The sequence below is a fragment of the Chionomys nivalis genome, chromosome 13 (assembly GCF_950005125.1).
Source record: "Chionomys nivalis chromosome 13, mChiNiv1.1, whole genome shotgun sequence".
NCBI classification, from domain to species: domain Eukaryota; kingdom Metazoa; phylum Chordata; class Mammalia; order Rodentia; family Cricetidae; genus Chionomys; species Chionomys nivalis.
In genome coordinates, this window is record NC_080098.1 from 49,403,233 (window position 1) to 49,423,320 (window position 20,088).

General features: G+C 50.6%; 1 protein-coding gene across 1 annotated transcript; it reads left to right on the plus strand.

Moving 5' to 3' along the window:
• Positions 1 to 984: 984 nt before the first annotated feature.
• Foxf2 (forkhead box F2) lies at positions 985 to 6,632 on the plus strand. The gene is made up of 2 exons (XM_057786903.1): positions 985 to 2,545; positions 5,763 to 6,632. The coding sequence occupies exons 1-2, from the start codon at positions 1,372 to 1,374 to the stop codon at positions 5,924 to 5,926; spliced, it is 1,338 nt and encodes a 445-aa protein (XP_057642886.1). The 5' UTR covers positions 985 to 1,371; the 3' UTR covers positions 5,927 to 6,632.
• The last annotated feature ends 13,456 nt before the right edge of the window (positions 6,633 to 20,088 follow it).

The following is a 20,088-nucleotide window of genomic DNA, read 5'->3' on the forward strand; positions in this document are numbered from 1 at the left end:
GTGTTCTCGGATGAAGTGAGCTTGGCCATGGCACGGGAGTGGGGTGGTTGGCGCACCGGAAGACTGACGCTTGTAAGCCCACTTGCAGCCTTGCGAACCTTCAGTGTTGACGATAAATACAGCTATCTCCTCACCTCTGAGTCTCTCTCTCTCTCTCTCTCTCTCTCTCTCTCTCTCTCTCTCTCTCTCTCTCCTTGCAGTGGAAACGACAAGTCAGTGGAAGGTGGAAGCAAATTAAAACGAATCCATTCTACTCAAGTATCCTGAGTGTCTAAAAGCTGGCCCAGGTTTCTCCACCCAAACCCCAGTGCTCAGCTTACAATATGTTCTTAACTGCCCCGGGGCCATAGCTCAAGGGCGCCCAGTGCTTGCCCTCTACTCTGAACTCTCAGAAGCCTGCGTGTCCAGCCAGAGAGAGAGACCCAGGATTGGCACGTTACCTTGGGACGTCTGGCACCCTGGCGTGTGGCTGAGGGCGGCACTGTCTAAATGAAGTTGACAGATGGTGTCAGTTCGGGCACTGGGAATCTTGGCTAAGGAGGCTCTTCCAGGGCACCGCCGCCCCAAGACTCAGCCCCCACAGGGTCCTGAAGAGGTGGAGGAGGGGCAGGGTGGGTCCATTCCCGGCGCGGGTGGGTGGGGGTTTCTGGAATAGGAAATGGGCTGCTGGAAGGGACAGAGAATGAATTGCTGAAGTGAGGGGTAATCGAGCCTTGCCAAGGTTGGGAGTTCTCCTCCCAGCAGAAGGGGAAAGGAAAAGAGACCAGAGAAGAATTAGTACAGCGAGTAGGACCCGGGAGAGTCAGGGAGGCGATAAGAGCAGGAGCCCGCCGCCAGGTCCGGAGGGGGAGGAGTGACGCGGGCCCAGTGCGCCATCCCCGGGGCGGGCGGCGCGGAGCGAGGGGGGGGGGCAGGGCGGGGTGGGGTGAAGGGAGGGAGCGAGGGAGGGAGCCAGGCGGCCGCAGGGAGGGCGCGCCAGGGAGGAAGTCCAAGAGACAGAGAGAGGAGCACTCCTGAAAGAAGACGACAGGCTAGTCCCCGGGGTCCGGGCTGACGTCTCGGCTCGAGGGCGCAGCTGTCGGGCTACGGACAGCGTCGCCTTGGTGGCCTAGGAGGTAGCTGCGCGAGGCGCCGGTCGGAGGCTCGGAAGAGGGATGCGCGGGGCGTTGCCTCCGACCCGCCGCCGCCGCCGCCCGAAGCCCCAGAGGAGCTGAGAGAGGCTACTCCGAAGCGCTGGCCCGGAGTGGCCCCGGCTGCGGCGCGGCCGGCGTACTAGGGCGCTCGCCCGGCTTGTGGGCCAACCCGGCTCCGGCGCCGCTGGTCCCGGTCCGGGGTCCGCCCCCCAGGCCCGGCCTCGCTCCAAGCTCCCAGATGACCACCGAGGGCGGGCCCCCGCCACCCCCACCGCGCCCGCCGCCTGCCCCACTCCGCCGTGCGTGCAGCCCGGCGCCCGGCGCGCTCCAGGCCGCCTTGATGAGCCCGCCGCCCGCCGCCACCCTGGAGACAACCTCGTCGTCGTCATCTTCATCTTCTGCCTCCTGTGCCTCGTCCTCTTCCAACTCGGTCAGCGCCTCGGCGGGTGCCTGCAAGAGTGCGGCGGGTGGCGGCGGCGCGGGATCCGGGAGTGGGGGCACCAAGAAGGCGACCTCAGGTCTTCGGCGACCCGAGAAGCCTCCCTACTCGTACATCGCGCTCATCGTCATGGCCATCCAGAGCTCGCCCAGCAAGCGCCTGACGCTCAGCGAGATCTACCAGTTCCTGCAGGCGCGCTTTCCCTTCTTTCGTGGCGCCTATCAGGGCTGGAAGAACTCCGTGCGCCACAACCTCTCGCTCAACGAGTGTTTCATCAAGCTACCCAAGGGCCTCGGGCGGCCCGGCAAGGGCCACTACTGGACCATCGACCCAGCCAGTGAGTTCATGTTCGAGGAGGGCTCGTTCCGCCGGCGGCCGCGCGGCTTCAGGCGGAAGTGCCAGGCGCTCAAGCCCATGTACCATCGTGTGGTGAGTGGCTTGGGCTTCGGGGCCTCGCTGCTGCCCCAGGGCTTCGACTTCCAAGCGCCCCCTTCAGCTCCTCTGGGCTGCCACGGTCAGGGTGGCTATGGTGGCCTCGACATGATGCCCACAGGCTATGATACAGGCGCGGGTGCTCCGGGTCACGCGCATCCACACCACCTCCACCACCATCACGTCCCCCACATGTCGCCCAACCCGGGCTCCACCTATATGGCTAGCTGTCCGGTGCCTGCAGGTCCTGCGGGCGTCGGTGCGGGAGCGGGTGGCAGCGGTGGCGGCGGTGACTATGGGCCGGACAGCAGCAGCAGCCCAGTGCCCTCATCCCCGGCCATGGCGAGCGCAATCGAGTGTCACTCGCCCTACACTAGCCCTGCGGCACATTGGAGTTCGCCTGGCGCCTCACCTTACCTCAAGCAGCCTGCCCTGACGCCAAGCAGCAACCCTGCAGCCTCTGCTGGCCTGCACCCCAGCATGTCCTCCTACTCGCTGGAGCAGAGCTACTTGCACCAGAACGCCCGCGAGGATCTCTCAGGTAAAACAAAGCTCCCAGGCCCGCTGCAGCCTTAACCTAAGGGCCGGGGATACTGCGCCTTCCGTTCCCAACGCTGGGGTCTGTTTGAGTGGTATGCTGGGGGGATTGTGCACCATATTCCTGGCTGGGAGGATACGATTTGATCTTACAGCATTCTCTGATACGACGGGCCGGCTGGTGAGCTCCAGAATTCGCCAACTGGAGAAGGGTGGTGCCAAGTCTTAACTTTCTTGGCCTACGGTAGGACACTGCAGACTTTTCTCCCAATTAGGCCAGACTCAGCTCTGAAAGAAGGCATGTGACTTTTGGAGACCTTGGTGGAGGAGCTGGGTTTGGTTCACTTTGTTCTCCTTACTCTTTTCAAAGTTCATTTTGCTCTACTTTAATTTCAAAAGTAAATGGCAGAGAGGAAGAGTTCTTACCTGAGCAAGTAATGAAAGGAAATGGCAGGGAAAGGGAGAGAAAAGCTAAGAGTCCCAAGGACATTGCCAGTGCCTGTCAGTGACAAGGGGCACCAAGGGGAAGTCATTGAGCACATACAACACAGTGGATCGAGTTAAGGACACAAGTTTGTCCTGTGCCTCAGGGCATGGGTGGCCTGGTGTGATACCCCCAAGAAATGTGCATAGAGGCTACTTGTAGTGTGGCTGGTTTATGCTGTGTGGGTTGCAAATTATGAAAATTTATTGACTTGTGAAAAGTGGTGAAGAGTGGGAGGAGAGGAGGGAGTGGAGGAGAGAATTTTGTGTTTGGCTAACTTTATCTAGAGGATAGCACTAGACCCTTATTAAATCCCCTGAGGCTCCCACCGGTGCAGATTGAAATCTGGGAGCTTGTCTGTCAAGGGCAAAACCCAAAGGTGCCATCTCACACACACTTCCCATCCCAGTCAGAACAGTCACAGGCTGATGCTTACCTCCCTATGTTTGTGCCTGCATGGGCAACAGGAGCTTAGGGGAATGAGGACGCCAAGAAACAGCAAAAGATCTTGGAGAAATTTCCCAAATAAGCCTTTTAACTGGGGGTCTCAGAGGTTAACCAAACAAAGACAGTCTAGGCAGGACCACACGGGAGAGGATTTTAGGCTGACTTAACCCACAGAGAACAGAGTCTTGTTCAATTTTATGGGAATTTCAACAAGTAACCAATACAGATGACCCTCTCTCAGATTCCCCACCCCACCCCCACCTCCCGCCCCACGGGCTAGCTGTCAGTCTCCCTCCAACACACTGAACCTATTCCTCCCTCCCAACCTCGCTAGGCCTGCTGCTCCGGGCCCATCCTCTGTACTTCCCTTTGGGTAGACCTAGCTTACCTTGAACCCAGAAGGTTTGCCAGCTGCCAGCAATCCATAAATAAATCTAGAAACAAACAAGCAAATGCCCCGGAAAGAGATTTCTGACCCTTCTATTAGATCCACGTCCCACGCCACGCACTGTAGGCCATGCATAAAACCCCCATAAGTCCCCGGATATGGCAGCTTAGCTCTTTAGCTTGGACAGAGTGAGAACTGTCCAGCTAATAAGGCAGACCACCTATCCGTTGTCCCGGTGCCTTGTCGTGAGCAGCCTTTCCCGCAAGCTATAGCTTAGGCCGACCTGGCCCTGCTACCCTTTCTTCATCGAAATTTGTCCTCCTTTCTTCCTAGAATATTCTCCCGATTTTGTCACCTACAGTAAAGACCTCATGAAGGTGGTTTCAAAGAGCCCCCACATTGTAAATGGGGACCCTGAAAGGCCTGGTTCTGAGTGCTGCCCACACGACTGCCGCCCATTGAAACTGGAAGGTCCCGCAAGGCCAGTCACTGCTGAGGTGGTGTCCCAGGGACAGCTGGCAGCCCCCAGCACATACATCGCCACGCACACAGCGCGACCCTCCTTCGGCCGCACACCCGCACGCGCCTCGCCCTCCACTTTCAAGACGGTCTCGGAGGCGGCGTTCTCAGGGAGGCAGTGGCAGCTCGATCCGCTGGGGCCGAGAGTAGTCAGCGCTCACCGCGAAGCCCTGCGGGCCCCACAAGCCAGGTGTCTGCGGTCCCGCACGGTCCATCAGAGCGCCAGCGGCGACCTGGGGTGTAGGCGCGAGCTGTGGTGCTCGCTGGCGGCAGCGGTAGTGGCGAAGGACCCGGCCTTCCCCGCGCGCACCTAGGCCGCTTCTCGGGAGTCGAGCAGCGCTGAGTGGTCCCTAGTCGCCGAGGCCAAGCCACACCCGCCGCTGAGCTGCCTGGTCGCTCAGCGGAGGGTGGCGGGTGCCAGCCATAAGACTAACGTGTTGCCGGCCGCACTTAAGGCTTTTCTTCTGCTTACAGCGGCGACGGGGAGCAGCATCGGGGGTGACACAGGCGTGCGGCTGGTGCTTGGGGAAGGCCTCCCTCGCGAACGCCCACCCACGCGGCGAGATGGGCGCTGAAGCCCCAAGCCCACTGCTCCCTACCCCTACCCCCGGGGCCAAGAAAGCAAAAGCAAAAGTGGGCGGCAGGTTGGCGCTGCGAGGGACCGGCTCAAGCTCTGGGCCGCCTGACACAGGCTGTCCCCAGGCTCCGCTGCCAGTTCCCTCGGGGACTCCTAGGGCAGCTAGATGCCCCGGTCAAAGAGCGCTTCTCAGCTTCCTAAACTTAAGGTTTATAAACGGGTGGACGAAGGGGTCGGGGGGGGGGGGGGCTGCGGACTGGGGATGGATAGTGTGCTGCTTCCCACCCCCTCCACTTCTCGGGCTCCTTCTCCTCCAGGGTATTGTCTCTGTCATCCTTTGTGGATCATGGGGACAGCCCTCTTTTTCCGGTGTCTTGATCTGAGACAGGAAAAAAGGCACAAAAATAGAGGTGAAGGCTGTAGAGGTGTTGGCAGAGTGCTTGTGCCCAGCACAGCCTGGATCTAGGCCTGGCAGAGAGGTCTCCGAAGCCCGAGAGGGAAGTGGGAATTCACGAACAGATTACCTCGGGGGGGGGGGGGGGGGGGAGTACTTAAAACCAGGGCAAGAGTCTTGGGACTTGAGGGAGCGAGAGCTGGGATTTTGTTTGTTTGTTATTTGTTTTGTTTTCATTGTTGGGGGGTTTTTTCCTTTCCTACCGGTTTTATAGCCATATACCCAAAGGCCATTAGCTGCTTTTGCACCGCCCGTCAAAACACCACAAATTAAATTGAAATTTTAAAAGTAATACACCTCACTGTCATCTGGGTGACTTTTACTGAAAAGATATTTTCCTTTCTTCTTCCAGTGGGACTGCCCCGTTATCAGCATCACTCCACCCCAGTGTGTGACAGAAAAGATTTCGTCCTCAATTTCAATGGCATTTCTTCCTTCCATCCCTCTGCCAGTGGCTCCTATTACCACCATCACCACCAGAGTGTGTGCCAAGATATTAAGCCCTGTGTTATGTGAATGGACAGAGGCCTTGAAGGCTGCTCTTCCTCGTCTCCCCTTTCCTCCTCTCCCCTCCGAGAGGGGCAGCTAGGAACTGCAACGGACTCACATTCTGTGCACACGGACGAATAGCAGTGAGTGACACACTTACACAAATGCCCAGGGGAGCCCTGCTCGCCCATATTTGCCCACCCTTGGAAGAGGACGCTGTTGGCAAGGCAATAACCCAGAGGAGGGACCGAGAGTGGACGTGATGGCAAAGTGTTACTACGTGTAAGACCTAAACTTTCAGTTCTGGGTGGTCATTGCGTTCACTGATCAGGGTCTGAAAAGGTGTGTGTGTGTGTGTGTGTGTGTGTGTGTGTGTGATGTGTGTATGTGTTGATGTGTGCTTTTCAAACAGGCAGTGCTAAAAGCACAGTATTTCAAGAAAGCCTTGTTTAGTTGACTGGCCCAGTAGGAGATTTTGCCCACCCCACCCCCAACACTCCCTTCGGATACAGGTGCCAAAGAACATTGTGAAGAAATGAAGAACCCACGAGCCTAGTTTAAGAAAGTGACTCTCTCAGTATTGTGACAATACAATATTTTTACAAGGTTGTTTTTCTACCACCATATTCTTAAAAATATTTTTATGATCTTGGTATACTCACACTTCGCTTGTATTTTAAAAGGAGGGTATATTTGCACTTCTGTATACTTTTACAGTTTGCCAAACTATTTTGATGTAAGATTTTTTTCAATAAAATGTGTTTAACAAATAGTTGTTTTAGGGACCTTTTCCTCTGCAGTCACCCGTCATGGCCACACACTCCCCAGGCAGCCTTGCAATTCTAGACTGCCCGCCCTCAAGTTGTATAACTGACACGAAGCGGGAGGCCTCTGCTTTGAATAAGCCCGGCCAGTCCTGACTGTGGGTCTTCTCAGGGAGACACTTCTGTCATTCCTTTCTCTGCCCTGCTCTCACTTTTTCTAGTCAAACAAAAACCAGAAGGGGAAAGAAACTTAAAAACCACACACACACACATACACACCAAAAAAAAATTTTTTTTTTAAAGCCAAAACAACAAAAGCTGGCAAGATACTGAAAGCCAAGGGTTGGATCTGAGGAAGCCAAGTTTTGTGCCCCTTTGGTTTCCTTTCCTGTGCCCAAGAGTTCTTTCCCTTTGCTCCTTTCTCTTGCTGGAAGAAGTGAAGGCAGAGCCCTGAGCCACCACCCTGAGCCCCACAGCCTCCCACCTTCCCATCCAGGCTGCAGTTTGCTTTGGGTGGTGGTCAGATCAAAGGGACCCAGAGCGAACAGAATGCAGCACGGGGTTTTTAACTGGCACCCTCCACAAAGGCTCCCACAGGATTGCACAGCTTCTTGGTCCTTTCTTGCTGGGTTTCCCAACCCTGAATGCTACCCGCAGAACTGGCAGGACAGCGGATAAAATGGGAAAATAGTCCAGCGAGGCAGGCAGATTTATTTCCCACCCAGAATACCCTTCTGTTGGGAACAGAGCAATGTTCACCTTTAATCATGTTGCAGCAATTTTCTCTTCAACCCAGGGCTCGACTTTTGTTTTTGCTTTTGCTTTTCGAGTGGGAAACTCTTTCTTTCAAGCTTACCACCAGGTACTTATTGGTAACTAGGGAGAGTGGTTAATTTTTTAAAAAAATATTTCAGTGCATCTCAACCTGTGGTGGTTTCCTGAATAAAACATCTCTTGTTTCAAAACTCTTAGCCATATTCCTAACGCTTAAGCCTCTTTCTTGTCTTAAAAAAAATTTCATCACGGAGTTAAATATGTTTCTGCATTATCATATTTGCATTTAAATCGAGTATTTTCTCCACCACCACCCCCCCTTTTTGTCCTTTATTCTGAGCTACTCGGGGGCCTGCTATAAATTATGAAGTCAGTCTCAGAGTTTGCTCCGACCACAGTGCTGTGTTTACATTCCTTCCAAGGCAGCCGGCATGGTCGTAATTTATATCCTAAACACTTGAACGTAACTTGTTTATACAGAGAATGACGGGACCTCAAACTCCAGGCCGGCCCGGCCAACCGCATCCGGAGGATCAGCGCGCCCCCTGGTGGAGCAGGAGACAGGTGCATGAGGATCTGGGCTCAAGCGCTAAGAAGCCTTGCTTTCAGTTGCTCATCAGTACAGACATTTAGAACACTTCACCGTCGGGAATTATGCTTTCCGCTTTTAGGAAACACTTCTGATTCTCTCTATTGTGTCCTTTTCATCCGCAGTTTCATCCTGAAAGCTGATGGAGACTCATTAACCCTCCTGACCTTATTTACTATCTGCTAAGATCTTGACACCTTTAAGCTGCTAGAATTCTCCTCGATTAAGGTCACTGTTTCCTTTTGAGTCACAAAAAGCTGCTTCTCAGCTGCCCCTCCCTCCTAAACACAAGCACACAGACATGTTGATAGTCATTTCTTCTCATTTTTTTTCAAGTTAAAAAAAGTGTCGACGTGTTTCTGAAATATTGGTAAGACATCCTAAAATCAGTGCTACAGTACTTTTAAGAGTGAAAATAAATAGTAACTCAATGAGGAGGGTCTGAATCCCTCAATTCTTTGTATACGTTGGGGACCGAACCCTCATGCTGAACCCTTGCTCTGCCCCGAGCTCATCAACCCACACTGGAAACTGTGTTTCCAGTCTTCAGAACTCCTGCTCATTGGCAGATTAAAATGATACAGGAACGGATACCTGACTATTCTGTGAACCAATGATGACTGGCTTCTTCGGTGTCTCTTTTCAGTCAGAACTGTGTAAACGAGGAAGGAAGGCAGCAGGTGAAGATGCCCATGCCAGGGCCGGGCAGTGGTTGTCAGTAAGCCCCACACAGTTACCCCAGGAGGTGGGAGGGGACAGTGCGTTTCCATCAGCACAGCAAATATCCCCGAGATGAGCAGCTCGCAGAGAGAAAAGCGCGATGTGACTCAGGCTTTGGAAATCTCCGCCCATGGGTTTGGCAGGTGTTTTTTAGGTCTGACTGGTATAGTGCATCATGATGGAAGTGTGTGGTGTGGTGGAGCAAAGTGTTCACCTCACGTCTGGGGAATACAAAGGAAAGGATAGAGTCCCACAAACCTGCCTAGTTAAGCCCCAGTGATCAGAAGACCTCCCACCAGAGACACCTCATGGGCCTTTGGGGGTCAGTCCAGATGCTAACTATAGCACGTAGATCTTGATCCAGTTTACAGATAATCCTTAGGCCATGGACTTGAGGGGTCTGGCCCAAACCCATCTATTTCCCAGAACCTTCCAGGAAAGCTTTTTGTAAATCTGACACTGCAGACAACAGGCAGGGCACAGGTCTTCTTTCAGAAGCAGTGGCTCTCATCCTATGGAACCTCAGAATGGCCTGGAGGCCTTGTCAGTAAGGGGCTGCTGGGATCCAGTGGGTTCAGACAGCTCAAGAACTCATGTTTCTCAAAAGCTCTTAGAGATGCTGAAGGTTTCCAGGGACCCCACTCTGAAACCCATGGCTCTGAGAAAACACTTAGGCTAATCTCTTAAGTTAGTATACATCTAAAAAGCTGGGTCTTTAAAAACAGTTTTTCTACCCCAAAGTATCTCCCTCATTGATTACTAGAAAGCAAAAGATCAAATTTTGGAACCTATTCCAAAAACTAAGATCTCATTTTTATCCAAATATATAAGAGTACTTGTTTTAGTCTAACAAATGATACAGAGAGAGAGAGAGAGAGAGAGAGAGAGAGAGAGAGAGTCAAGTGGCATCCCTTCAGCCGCCCTCCCCCACTTTAAAACAGAAAAGTCCCAGAAGTCAACACAGAAAACAGAGTTGGAGGGGGCTGGCGAGATGGCTCAGCGGTTAAGAGCATTGCCTGTTCTTCCAAAGGTCCTGAGTTCAATTCCCAGCAACCACATGATGGCTCACAACCATCTGTAATGAGATCTGGTGCCCTCTTCTGGCCTGCAGGCATATATGCAGACAGAATATTGTATACTTAATAAATAAATAAATAAATAAAAAAGAAAACAGAGTTGGACAAGCGTCCCAAAACAGAAGAACACCTCTACTTTCTGTACAAAGTTCTGAGAATGTAATAGAGAGACAGAAAAGCAGGGGCCCCATGAAAACAAGCAGTGAGGAGCCCTAGGCACAGGGGTCAGGCAAGAGCCAGGAGGGGGCAGGGGAAGGGAAGGGAGGGAGAAAAGAAGGGGGAGAAATGGAAAAAAATGAGACAAGAAAAGGAGAAGTAAAAGAAAGAGGGAAGGGGAGGGGAGGGAAGGGAAGGGAAGGGGAGGGGAGGGGAGGGGAGGGGAGGGAAGGGAAGGGAAGGGAAGGGAAGGGAAGGGAGAGAGAAAATAGAAGAAGGGAAGGAGAGAGACAGGGACGAGGGAAGATGAGGTAAAGGGAGAGGGAGGGCCAAGCAAGGTTTGGACTGGAGGAACTGGGAACACACTTCCTGCTCCAGCCCATAGGAAGAGCAGCCCTGGGTCTGGCCTCCTGTTTCCCGAGGCCCCTGCTGTGTCTGGGCTCTACCACCAACTCCTTGGCTGATAGGGCAGCCTGCTTGTTTCTGTGGGCTTCTTCCTGGATTCTGGGAAGGGAGTTTTCTAGCTGGGTATGCTCAGATTCTCTACAGCTGCTGCAGGTTCTAGAAATTCAAGAAGAACATTTCTTTTAGGAAGCGGGAATCTGGTTTTATGAGGACTTTGGTCTATCTGGATGGAATGCTAGGTGGCATAAAATGGAGCAGGATGCTTTCTTAATAGAAAACCTGCAGATTCAAGGTTTGTTTTTGTTTTTTTTATATTTTTGTTTTTTGAGACAGAGTTTCTCTGTGGCTTTGGAGCCTGTCCTGGAACTAGCTCTTGTAGACCAGGCTGGCCTCAAACTCACAGAGATCCACCTGCCTCTGCCTCCCAAGTGCTGGGATTAAAGGTGTGTACCACCACCGCCCGGCTAGATTCAAGGTTTATTAATTACTGTGCATCATGGGGACTAATTCAGAAAGGCATCAGCTTATTTAGGATGGAAATATATTTTTTCAGAACGGAAATACATTTTACCTAACCTGCTTCTGTGAAATACAGTCTTACTTAGCAAGGGAAAGTACCACTGATGTAGACATGGGGCCAGGGAAGGCCACAGCACACAGACTGCAAGATCCCTGGGGATAAAAGAAAAGAAAGCCCTGGAAGTTCTTTTGGGGTTCAGAGGGCTTCGAGGCCACAGCAAGCCAACAAATAAATATTCAGCTTACCACCCCCTCGAGGCCTTGTGTGATAGATGGATGTTATAGATCCTGCCCATCCAGGACTGGGTCACCAGGCCTCTTGCCATAAATGCTTATCATATAACTGAGTTCTGAGGTGCAGTTGAGAGATAATGCCCTGAACTGCTCTACTCCCATAGAGGCCCTACTACAGGCTTAAAATTGCTTTTAAATGGACCAAGTCTGGCCAGAATGGAGGGGGAATAACAGCTGCTTCCTCTCTCTCTTGCTCTTTCCTGCTGGTCATTAGCTACCATTCTGGTCCCTCCTGCTATTCACTCTTAAGTAGGTCCACCCAGCACCAATCATGCTGGGACCATCAGGAGACAGTGTAGACGGACCAGCTGAGCCAGGGGACCCAGTGATGGTCAACCTGCACGACCTCTCTTCCAGAAGAAGAAAAGGCCATCAGGAGACAGTGTAGATGGACCAGCTGAGCCAGGGGACCCAGTGATGGTCAACCTGTGCAGCCTCTCTTCCAGAAGAAGAAAAGGCCATCAGGAGACAGTGTAGATGGACCAGCTGAGCCAGGGGACCCAGTGATGGTCAACCTGCGCAGCCTCTCTTCCAGAGGAAGAAAAGCAGAGTCCTTCACTCTGAGAACAGAATTGTACATAGGGTTAAAGTAAGAACTTCTCAGATTCCAAAGACATCGGGGAACCTAACAGACTCTCACCCTTGAGGATGGCAGCGTCCTAAAGACACATCCGTACTCACAGATGGCTAGCAGGCTGTGTAAGCCTCATGAAACCGAGAGCAGTAAAAATGGTAGCCATAGCTGTGGCACCCTGAGGGGAAGGGTCATCTCATCTGGTAAGGATTGACCTCCATTTTTTTTTTTTTAAAGAAACTCTTTGGCATGATCAGAATCTTACTGATACTTCTCTAAGTCCTTCAAGTATGGCTGTTGACAGATGAGGAAACCTCATATGCTAAGAGTCCCGGAAGGTCTCCCGATTATGAGATAGCCTTGCATAGGTGTATACCTGCCAAGCAAGAGCTTTCATGATCAGGTACCCATCAACATCCAACCCATGACAGCCATGCAGCCAAGACTGAAGCTGGCTTCTGCACAGCCACACCCGGCAGCCAGGCATGCTGATCATCAGTTCAGAGACTTTTTTTTTTTTTTTTTTTTTTTTTTTGCTTTAGGGTAAATTCTGCAGAGAAGGAAGCACCATCCCAGCAGGCTGTCCTTAATACATTACTAAGACTTTCTAAAGGCCTTGTGGGGGTCAAGAAAATACACTAATTTGTATCCAGGGCATACGATAGTTGGACAATGGGCTCAATGACCTGGCCTCATCTTCTTCTGTGCCTGCCAGGTGTCAATATGCTAATTGGTATGAGACCCTAAAGTGAATAACAGATGTAAAATCTACAACCTCAATTCACTAAGATAGACCTTATTTGCCCTGGGAACCAGAGAACAACAAGGTAACCAGGCAGGACATTCCAGACCGAGCACACCAAAGCTACCACTAAGAGAAAATACACCCAGTCAGGCACACATGCTAACGCATGGATATAAACACATTGGGATGCTCATACACACAAACACACACATACATACACTCAGATGAAGATGTGTAGATACTTAAAACACATAGAGACTTGTACATATACAAAGAGGCACCTATACACACAGACTTATAGACATATCTGAACGTGTATATATGAACATACTCCTATACAGACATACACACATACCTGGACATTTGTGCACAGCCATAGATGCACATACTCTAAGAGGTACAGACATAGTTAGGTACTTGTGCACATTCAGAGTTGTAGCCATACATTCACCTACACCTTGGCTCCTGTGCACATGCAGATCCACTCACACAAAGACATGAAGACACATTGGAACATTTATGCACTTACAGAGACACATCCACACATACTACTCAGAGGAAGGTAAACAGATAAACCTTTTTTTCTGGTTCTTGGCCCACCACAGTAGACTGAATCTCCTGAAACTATATGCCAAAAAATAAATAATAAATAAAGCCCTTTCTCTCTTCAAAATAAAATGAAATTTGAGAATTTGCTGGAAGCCAGAAGTATAATAACAACAGGCATATTGAGCAAAGCAACTCCTGGGTGAGTGTGGGATAATGCTTTTGTACACTGTAAAGATTTATCAGTTGTATTGGTTTAATAAAATGCTGACTGGCCAGTAGTCAGACAGGAAGTATAGTTGGGGCAATCAGACTAGGAGAATTCTGGGAAGAGGAAATGCAGAGATGCAGTTGCAAGTCAGATGCAGAGGAAGCAAGATGAGAATGCCTTACTGAGAAAAGGTACCAAACCATGTGGCTAAACATAGATAAGAATTATGGGTTCATTTAACCTATAAGAGCTAATTAGTAATGAGCCTAAGCAATTGGCCAAGTCGTTTATAATTAATATGTCTCTGTGTATTTATTTAGGACGAAATGGCTGCAGGACCAGGTAGGACAGAAACTTTGGTCTACAGGCAGGGTTTTCCAATCTCAGAGATGGAGGCTAGAGAAGCCACATGCCCAAGCTAAAGCAAGGAGATGTTATGGGTTGTAGGGGAGGGATGATGATGTGTCTGCCACAAGTTGGGTTTGTGTCCAAGTATGGTCAAAAGCTAAATGGTTAGGCAGGGACTTGAGTAACTGGCTTCAGGAGAGGAAGATTCAATAGCCACCAAGAAATGTGGAGCTCGGATTTTTGGTGCCTTTCTATTGTTCAGAGACTTTCTGAGTGGTCTGGATTTGGAAGAGAGAGAGAAAATGGGGCTTTCTGGACAGTGCAGGGACTCCAGAGGCTCCAACCAAACTCCAAATTCCCTCAAGCTGTGGAATTAGCCTGAGTGGTAGCAAAGCTTGTGTAGGCTTGGGCTGGCTAGTTCACGTCAACTTGACAAATATAGTCGTGAGAGAAGGGACCCTCAAATGACAAAATGTCTCCATAAGATTGTCTGTGGATGGGGTTGGAGAGATGGATTAGCCGTTAAGAGCACTGACTGCCCTTCCAGAGGACCTGGGTTCAATTCCCAGCACCCACATGGCAGCTCAGAACTCTCTGAAAAATCCAATTCCAGGGGACCTGCCACCTTCACACCAATGCACATAAAATAAAGTTAAATAAACCATAAGAAATAGAAAAGATTGTCTGTGGACAAGCCTGTAGAGCATTTTCTTAATTAGTAATTGATGTGGAAGGGCCCAGTCCCCTGTGAGTGGTGCCACCCTGGACTGGTGGTGCTGGGTTCTATAAGAAAGCAGGCTGAGTAAGCTGTGAGGAACAAGCCAGTAAGCCCTACTCCTCCATGGCCTCTGCATCAGCTCCTACCTCCAGCTGCCCTTCTGGGTTGAGCTCTTGCCTTGGCTTCCTCCAGGGGATTATTACTCCAGGTATGTAAGCCAAATTAACACTTTCCTCTCCAAGTTGCTTTTGATTGTTTCGTTTAATGGCAGAAATAGTAACCCTACCTTAGACAAGATCTAGCCTTCGCTCCTAGGGGTGGAGGCTAGTGGGTTGGGGCTCCCAGTGAGCAGAGGCTGAATTTACAGTTAGGACACAGGCCAGAACAACCTGAGGGAAAGCAAGCAACCTTCTGACTTGGCCGGGAGGACTCAATATGGATTCCTGGGCATGGAGGACAGGGGCAGCCTGAGAGCATGGCCCCCACCCCTGCATCCCGAGGAGAATTCCACAGCTCCAATGATTGGATGAATCCCCACAAGCCACTCTCCAGCTTCATTGTTTCTCAGATCAGATCAGAGGGTGAGTGAGTCACTGAGGGTTTTTAATTTGGAAAACAGGGTCACATCAGAAAGAAAGAAACCACAATTCTATTAACAATTATGTGCACAACAAGGGCAGGATTACAACTTTCCTTTTTCTTCCCCCAAATCAGCACTAACATTGGAGGAGGCTTTTTAAAACTTCTGAGCAGGCTCAAGTCTCCTGGAACAAACAAGAAATGACTTTGGAGTTGGGGGCTGGAGGAGGTAGGGTATCAATAGTTTGGCTCTAATATTGTATTTGTAGCCACCAGACCCTGGTGAAAACGCTAAACCTGGCTTAACTTACCAGGATTTTTGTATAAGTTGGGGTTCAAAGACTCTCTCTGGGGAACAGGCATTAAGAACCCAAGCCAAGCACCCCACATGACAGAGAACAAATACGATGTTGTTGATGAGTTGAAATACTCATAGCCACTCTGAGTTGTTACTGTGCACCCCAAGAAAACAGGAACCAGAGGTCACGACCCTCAGGGAAGGGTGACTAGAAGACCACCCTGTGTCCCTGACTTCGCAGTTTTGAAAATCAGCGGAGCAGTTTGCTTTGCTTCCCTGCCCCCTCTGGCTTCATGGCAGGCTTGCACTGTCACTGCGGTGTTTGATATTGGACTACAGCAGCAGATAGGGTGGGGGGTGGGAGGTCCTGCGTGGCTCGGAGCTGTGTGAAAGTGCCACATTTCCTTCTCCCTAGAAGCCTGGGCCTGTGAGAGAGAGACCAACACAGTAGCTACAGCCTCCTGGGGTCCCCAGCTCCACCTCCACCACTGCCACTTCCCTTGGGCCCAATCCTGCTCCCTATTGTATTGTGTTCCCACCCTCAGCACTGCAAAAAGCCCACGGTGAGCCCAGATGTGCCCGCATACACCTATATGCCTGTGACTCAGCTCAGCAGTGGTTGTCAGCAATTGACTGTGAGTACAGAAGCCCTTCTCTGTCCCTGGAAAAATCACCAGCGCGTTATTAACTTCCGAGGCCAGACACATGTTTCCCATAGATTCCTCCAAGTGTGAGTGGCCACCGCAGGGGAACATGGCCTTTGAGGATGAAGAGCGTGTAATTAAGACATAATCTCTCCCGCTTTGTAATATATGAAGCAGTAAATGGCTGCCGAGGTTGAGTCGGAACGTCAGCTTCCCTGGGTACCGAAATATCCGCAAGCTGCGCACCGTCCATTTTCAGGCTTTCTTTGAAGGTTGGTGCCGCTTTGCAACACAGAGCAGCTGCAGACACACAGTCAAAAGCTTTCCTTCTGGGCCCCTGGACTTGGTGTTGGTTGATGAAGATTTACACTGAGGCCCACCTGGGAGCCCAGCTGCACTGACAGCAGACACAGGGCAAAGCCGACTGCCATGCTCACTCACAGATAGCATGGGGGCGGGGGAGGGCTTTGCTTTGACTGGAGCAGGGGCTGGTGGTCAGGGAGTTTTGATTGTGTAAACATACAGCTTTCCATCAGAGCTTCCTGCATTAGGTGCAAGCCAGAAAAAAAGGCTTAATGTGGGGTTTTCACGTTCTCAGAACTCTGCCTTGGGTAGGTCAAAAGCCCTAAGCTTTTACATGGGAAAGAGGGTCCAACAATTTTACATTTATCCTTGCAGAGCTAACAAGGGGCTGTGGCTGACCACCCAAGAATATGAGCTGTGGTCAGTCATCCAAGAATATGGATTTACATATCTTTGGCAATTTGGAGTCTCTATACTGAGATTCTTGCTAGATAACATAACCTTAAACTCTGTGGCAAAAGCAGTTTTTGAAAACTTTTTAAATTGTTTTGTGTTTGAGATGACTCTTACTATATTAGCCAAGCTGACCTTAAACTCAGGGCCCAAGACATCCTCAGGCCCCAGGCTCCCCACAGGGAGAGACTGAAGGCGTTTAGCTGTACCTATCTAAAGCTAATGTCTGGGAAAGAATGTCACGGCCCCCAAGACATTAACTCAACCGCCCATCACACCTCGCTGACCAATCATGGGAAGCAGATATTTGGGAAGGATGGGCTCAGTACAGTGCTGTGCTCCGAGTGGCACATGAGCAGAAATTTGAGGCCACAATGAAGGGGCATTGCTGTTCCCTGCTCCATGGACACAGAAGAGGCTTCCTCAGGTCACGTTTGTTCCACTGAGGGCATAGCCCAGGTACCAGCTGTCTTCTGGCTAATGGAATTCAGATCAGTAAGCCTTTGTCACGGGTCAATCGCAGCTGTCATCCAGGACATTCTAAACCAAGTCCCCTCCAGTTCAGCTCCAGAAACTAGAAACGTACAGCTTGTTAAACAGCTCACATGTTCCTTGTATTACGTCTCTTCAGCTTCCCTGGCCCCCCAACTTCTTTTGTCTTGTGAAATACATCGCCATAGCCACCTCGGCCTCCCTTCCTTTTCCTTCATCTTAGAGATGCTTCAATGTTGATTTTTAGAATTATACACGTGTGTGAACTTATGTGTGGAAGTCAGAGATCAACATCAGATGCCTCCCTGGACTACTCTCAGCCTTATTTTTGAGATAGGGTCTCTTACTGAACCTGGAGCTCCCTAACCCTGCTAGGTTGGCGGACCAGCACGTCCCCGGATCTGCCTGTCTCTGCCTCCCCAGCACCTGGGTCACTACTACAGGAGCAGAACTGACTCAAAGACAGCTGCCTGGCTTTTTATGTGGGCGTTGAGGATCTGAACCCCGGTCCTCATGCTTGCAGGGCAAGTACCTTACCAACTGAGCTGTCTCTCTAGCCCTCTTGAATGTATTTTTGTTGTTGTTGTTGTTTGTTTTTCGATACAGGGTTTCTCTGTAGCTTTGGAGCCTGTCCTGGAACTAGCTCTCGTAGACCAGGCTGGCCTCGAATTTACAGAGATCCACCTGCCTCTGCCTCCTGAGTGCTGGAATTAAAGGCATGTGCCACCACCACCCAGAGAATGTATTTTATTTTTAATGGCCACATAATGCCACATAGTAGATATATAATGTCTTATACACAAAAATACATATTGTGCAACCAAGTAAGCCTACCTCCTCCCAGCATACCTTCCCTTACAAGGTGATCCTGTGCCTTTCTTTCTGAGATAATGTATTCATAAGCCAGCATTTAGATGGTCTCCTAGAATCACAGTCGGGCTGCGCCCTGTCCGGGTCATCCTATCTTGCAAATGTCCTAAGCTGAAAATGTGTTTCGCTCACCAGACTCACTGCAGAGCCTCGCTTGCAGCACAGCTGTAGTGGAGACTTGGTGGTTTCCTCTCCAGATCCTGGAGCCCACAGGAAGCTGTCGCTCGTCACCACCGCCTGGCATCAAGAGAGAGATAGAAAGGCAAGCCTGCAACTATGGTTTCTCCCGAATGCGTCTCACTTATGCCACAGTGAAGTCAAAGCACAGACAGTCCAACCACTCTGGGAATTGTCTACAAGTAAATAAAGTTAACTTTTCTGTGTGTGTTCTAATTTCGATATGTCCTAAAATAAAGTGTAGCTCCCTCCAGCTTCACAGATGATTTTCTGGATTCTCATTCAAGTGCTGGAAGACCCTAAAGCTCTTGTTGACTAAGTGGTGATGTTCCTCGAACGCAAATCACTTTCTCCCAGGGTAGGAAGGGGTGACACTTCTGTCTGAACTGTGACCCGCATATGTGTTGGGACACTATCCCTAGGGAGCTCTGCACAAATGTTTATTCTCCCCAGAGAAGGGACTAACAACTGGCCAAAGAAAGAATACCCCAAAATTCAACTGACTTGCTGAACCAATGCATTTTATTAGGATTGCTTACAGAAGCAAGGCAAGGGGTGGCTTGGAGGAACAAAAATGACTTAAAGACAGCTGTGATAACAAAGCCCACACAAGCATGGGTCACAGTTCATGAAGACTGGAAACGTGGAACACACTGCACAGCCCAGAACAGCTCAACACGGTAGAGGGTGGTATCTCTCCCAGGAATCCCAGCTGGCTTCACCTCGTTCCAAACAGATCTGCTGGTCTGAGCCTCTTCAGCTAACTCAGCTAGTCTTGGTGTGTTTCTCTGCCCCGCTCACAGCTTATATATGCTCGAGGGGAGGGGCGGGTGGGCTATCAAGTCTGGTCAGCTTCAGGGACCTCCTGGAACTACTAAGTTGTTCACTTCCTGAGGTTAAGGAGCCTCCTGAGGACGGAACGTTTCACCTTCCTTGAAACAAACATCCTCTGTCCCATGAGCTTCCCTCCAAGGTAGAAGTTTTTATCCCTGAGGCTGTTACACAACAGGCTTGGGGAAGAAAGAAACACAAATCAAAGAGATTCTGGTGCCAGGGAGCTTGCCATGTGGAAGAGGTTTCCAGCAGCCGCCTTTCGGAAAGTTTGGCTGGCCTTTCAGAGAGGGGAGGAAGTCGGTGTACAGAGACCCTTGCAGCCTGCCTTGTTCCTCAACTGCCTTCAGGCGTCCCAGGCCAACCAGAGCAGAGCCGTGTCTTGTGCAGCCTCTGTACCCTGTGGTGGAAGGGGAATTGTGTGCTGAAGGGAAAACCTCAAGCCATGGTTTAAAGCTTCAAACACAGTTCTGTGGCTTTGGGTTTTCTTACAAGAATCAGAGAAAAAATACACTTTATGTGTACACGCAGAAGCCATTGGATTTCAGTATAAAATGACAATCTGGGGAGGGAGGGTGGCATAACAAACTCCATATATGAGACTGATAGATGAGCCCTGAATCATGGTGGTACCATTCAGATGGGCTGGGACACATCTCTGGCTTTGCCCTTTTAGGGTTGGGAGAGCACTGAGTTCAGCCCTCCTTGTTTGAGTGCCCAGCATCCAAGACCCCGGGCCAGTTGGCTGCCTGGAAGTAGACACAGAAATGCTGCTAACACAATCTGACCTGTTTACCCTTACCACAGACCCTTCAGGGGCAGGAGCTGACTGGGAAGCGGGAAGGGAAAAGCAAAAAGAACCCAGGCCCACTAGCAGGACAGCCTGTCGATGTGCGTGATCTCACCCAGGCCTCTCTTAACCTTTAGCAGAGAGGCCGCAGGTGTGGTATAGAAAGAAAGGAGTTGAAGCTGAGAAAAACGAAGTGACTTACATAGCCAGGAGACAGTTTACTAAAGGTCCAGGAAAGGTCAGGGCTTACTTATCCAGGGCTTAGATTTCCAAGGTGAATCCATTGCCTCAAGGATCCAGAGAGGAAGAAAGT

Coding starts and splice junctions, on each gene's coding strand:
- Foxf2 (XM_057786903.1), top strand. CDS start 1,372: ATGACCACCGAGGGCGGGCCCCCGCCACCCCCACCGCGCCCGCCGCCT. Junction 2,546..5,762: donor CGCCCGCGAGGATCTCTCAG/GTAAAACAAAGC, acceptor TTCTTCTTCCAG/TGGGACTGCCCCGTTATCAG.